Genomic DNA, 2,500 nt, shown 5'->3' with positions numbered 1-2,500 from the left:
GCAATCAAACATTTTCACAGTGACTTCAATTTAATTAATTTCAATTTAATCAATTTAATTAATTTTTATCACTAACTTTAACATGCTATTTTGCCAATTTATTTTAAGGTACCCTAGTTATGTTACTTGTGCTTTTTACTATTATAATAACAATAAATGACACATAATTAAATGCGAGTAACCCAAAATCAAACCCTAATCCTACAGCAAGTATGTGCAGTTAATTATTATTATTTATCAGTAATTAAAAGTATAGTTACGCCAACAAGGGCACTTTAAAATAAAGCGTAAGCTTATTTTGTGATTGAATTATGCAATTTAGTTACACGCAACTAGCTTAGAATAACCCAAACCTCACTGGAAAGTGAACCTCTTGATCCACAATCCCATGATGCTCCTGCATCTGCGTGACCACCCCGGTGAAAACACGCTGCCTCATCTGAACACACAATCATTTAGTGTTCACACAATAATAAACCAGAAAGTGTATCTCTATGCACGACAACTATGGACAAATTCACAATGCATAGCTATACCTGTGCCTCCATATCAGATTTTCTTTTCTCCTTTGCATGCAAAAGAAAGTATACTGAGTGCTCTGGGACACATGCATACACAACAGAAATGCACGGATTAAATATATGAAAGAATTAGTCTGCCTGTTGTGTAGGTCAATAGCAGCATGTGTGATATTTACTTCCTACTGCATCAGCGATACGGTGACGGCAGTTTAATGCATTTCTCCGTACTCGCGGGTGTTTATTTAGGACTTGGCTATTAAAAGAGACGTTGATCGACGTCCTGCAACGTTTAAGAGGTGAAACTTACTAGTATTTTGTGTTCGTGCTCTGGTTTTCCTCCACGTTGATGCTTTTGTTTGTCTTCTGTCAGTTCATCAAAAGGGCGTTTCGCTTTAGCGGCGCCCAGCGGTCAGTCGGGGGAACTGCAGGCGAAACGCCTTACACCGCGTTCGGCTGCGAATTCAACACGGGAGACCGCGCAAACAGCTTACACGCGATGTATAAAAGCGTTGATTTGTTTTCTGGACTTCGCTGCGCTTCACAGCAGGGCGCGTTTGCGTGAAACAGACGCCGCGTGGTTTGACCTGCAGTACTCCTCCGGTGCGGCGGGGGGAGCTGAGGCGCAGCGGGGATTTATGTCTTGCTCGTTTGTGCGCGCGGACGCACACGTGTGAAAATGGAGGACGATACGCTGCAGTTTCACGAGATGGGCTTAGACGATCGGCTGTTAAAGGTGAGTTGTACACAGTCTTGCTAATAACGTAACGTCCGTCTACCTCGAAATGGCAGACACCAGCATGTTCACTTGTTTACTGCACTGTGGATGTAATTCGTTTCTGCATCAATGTTATGTTTGCGTGCTAGCGTGAGCGCGGTCATCTCTGAAAAAGTTTGCGTGATGTATCTCTTATTGAATACTTAAATATAGTTTTTTGGGGTCTGTGACAACGTTTCTTCCTGTGGCAACAGGTTTCCTATAAATGCCTTTCTTGTATAACTGTATTTAGTTATATGGCTACTAGTTCCAGACCAAATACTGTTGTTAATACGCCAAAACTGCTAATTTGCTATTATACGACTGATAATAAGCGACAACAATTGATAGACATTTTATTTTATATTAATTTATTTATTAGTTGTGTGTGTGTGTGTGTGTGTGTGTATATATATATATATATATATATATATATATATATATATATATATATATATATATATATATTAATTTGCAGTTATTTATATAAAACTACAGTTACAAACATGTAACATTTTTAAATGAACATTTAAAAACGTGTAAATATTTTGGGAAAATAAGAAAAACATTCAAACGTTCTTTCTGAATATAATAATTTAATTCAATTTGAAACAACTGAATTTCCGATGCGTTTCTGCCACTGCGTGTTGATATCACTAAAATAACAAAAAAAATGTAGTTGTATTTAGAAGTGTTGAGATGTGAAGCTGTGTTTTTGTTGGTTTTTCTCAGGCTCTGGCTGATTTAGGCTGGTCTCAACCCACCCTGATCCAGGAGAAAGCCATCCCGCTGGCCCTCGAGGGCAAAGATCTGCTGGCGCGGGCTCGAACCGGATCGGGAAAAACCGCAGCCTACGCGATCCCGCTCATCCAAAGAATCCTCGCGTCAAAACAGGTGACGCTTGCTTACTCTAACATGGGCCTCGGGGACAGAGGAGTCCGTTCAGAGATATAACACACAGTTTATTGTTGCTGATGTGTCCAGACCGTACGTGAGCAGGCCGTCAGAGCTCTAGTCCTGGTCCCGACCAAAGAGCTGGGCCAGCAGGTCCAGACCATGATCCGACAGCTCACTGCGTTCTGTGGCAGAGAAGTACGAGTGGCCAACATCTCCGGGAAAGCAGAAATATCGGCTCAGAAGTCAGTAAAAAAAAAAAAAAAAAAAGGCTAAATAATAATAAAAAAGGTTAAAGGCATTATATAGTGACACGGAATACGATTTGCTT

General features: G+C 40.4%; 1 protein-coding gene and 1 long non-coding RNA gene across 11 annotated transcripts in view; one reads left to right on the top strand and one right to left on the bottom strand.

The window, feature by feature from the left end:
• LOC122352518 overlaps positions 1-965 on the bottom strand; it is a 5,810-nt gene extending 4,845 nt beyond the window's left edge. Inside the window, exons 1-3 of one of the 10 annotated variants that reach the window (XR_006251880.1) lie at positions 698-965; positions 537-598; positions 354-439 (exon numbers count right to left, since the gene is read on the bottom strand). This is a non-coding gene — a long non-coding RNA (uncharacterized LOC122352518). Of the gene's footprint in view, positions 1-353 lie in introns of all 10 variants that reach the window. The other 9 variants (XR_006251875.1, XR_006251876.1, XR_006251879.1 and 6 more) reach the window with 9 other exon arrangements.
• A 146-nt stretch (positions 966-1,111) lies between these two features.
• The window catches only part of LOC122352515 (probable ATP-dependent RNA helicase DDX56), a 57,053-nt gene continuing 55,664 nt past the window's right edge, over positions 1,112-2,500 (top strand). The window contains exons 1-3 of the mRNA XM_043249947.1: positions 1,112-1,254; positions 2,008-2,169; positions 2,260-2,414. Of these exons, the coding sequence (XP_043105882.1) occupies positions 1,198-1,254; positions 2,008-2,169; positions 2,260-2,414 (374 nt within the window). The 5' untranslated portion in view covers positions 1,112-1,197. The remainder of the gene's footprint in view (positions 1,255-2,007; positions 2,170-2,259; positions 2,415-2,500) is intronic.

The sequence above is a fragment of the Puntigrus tetrazona genome, chromosome 10, assembly GCF_018831695.1.
Source record: "Puntigrus tetrazona isolate hp1 chromosome 10, ASM1883169v1, whole genome shotgun sequence".
Lineage (NCBI taxonomy): Eukaryota > Metazoa > Chordata > Actinopteri > Cypriniformes > Cyprinidae > Puntigrus > Puntigrus tetrazona.
This window is presented reverse-complemented; position numbering and strand designations above follow the sequence as displayed.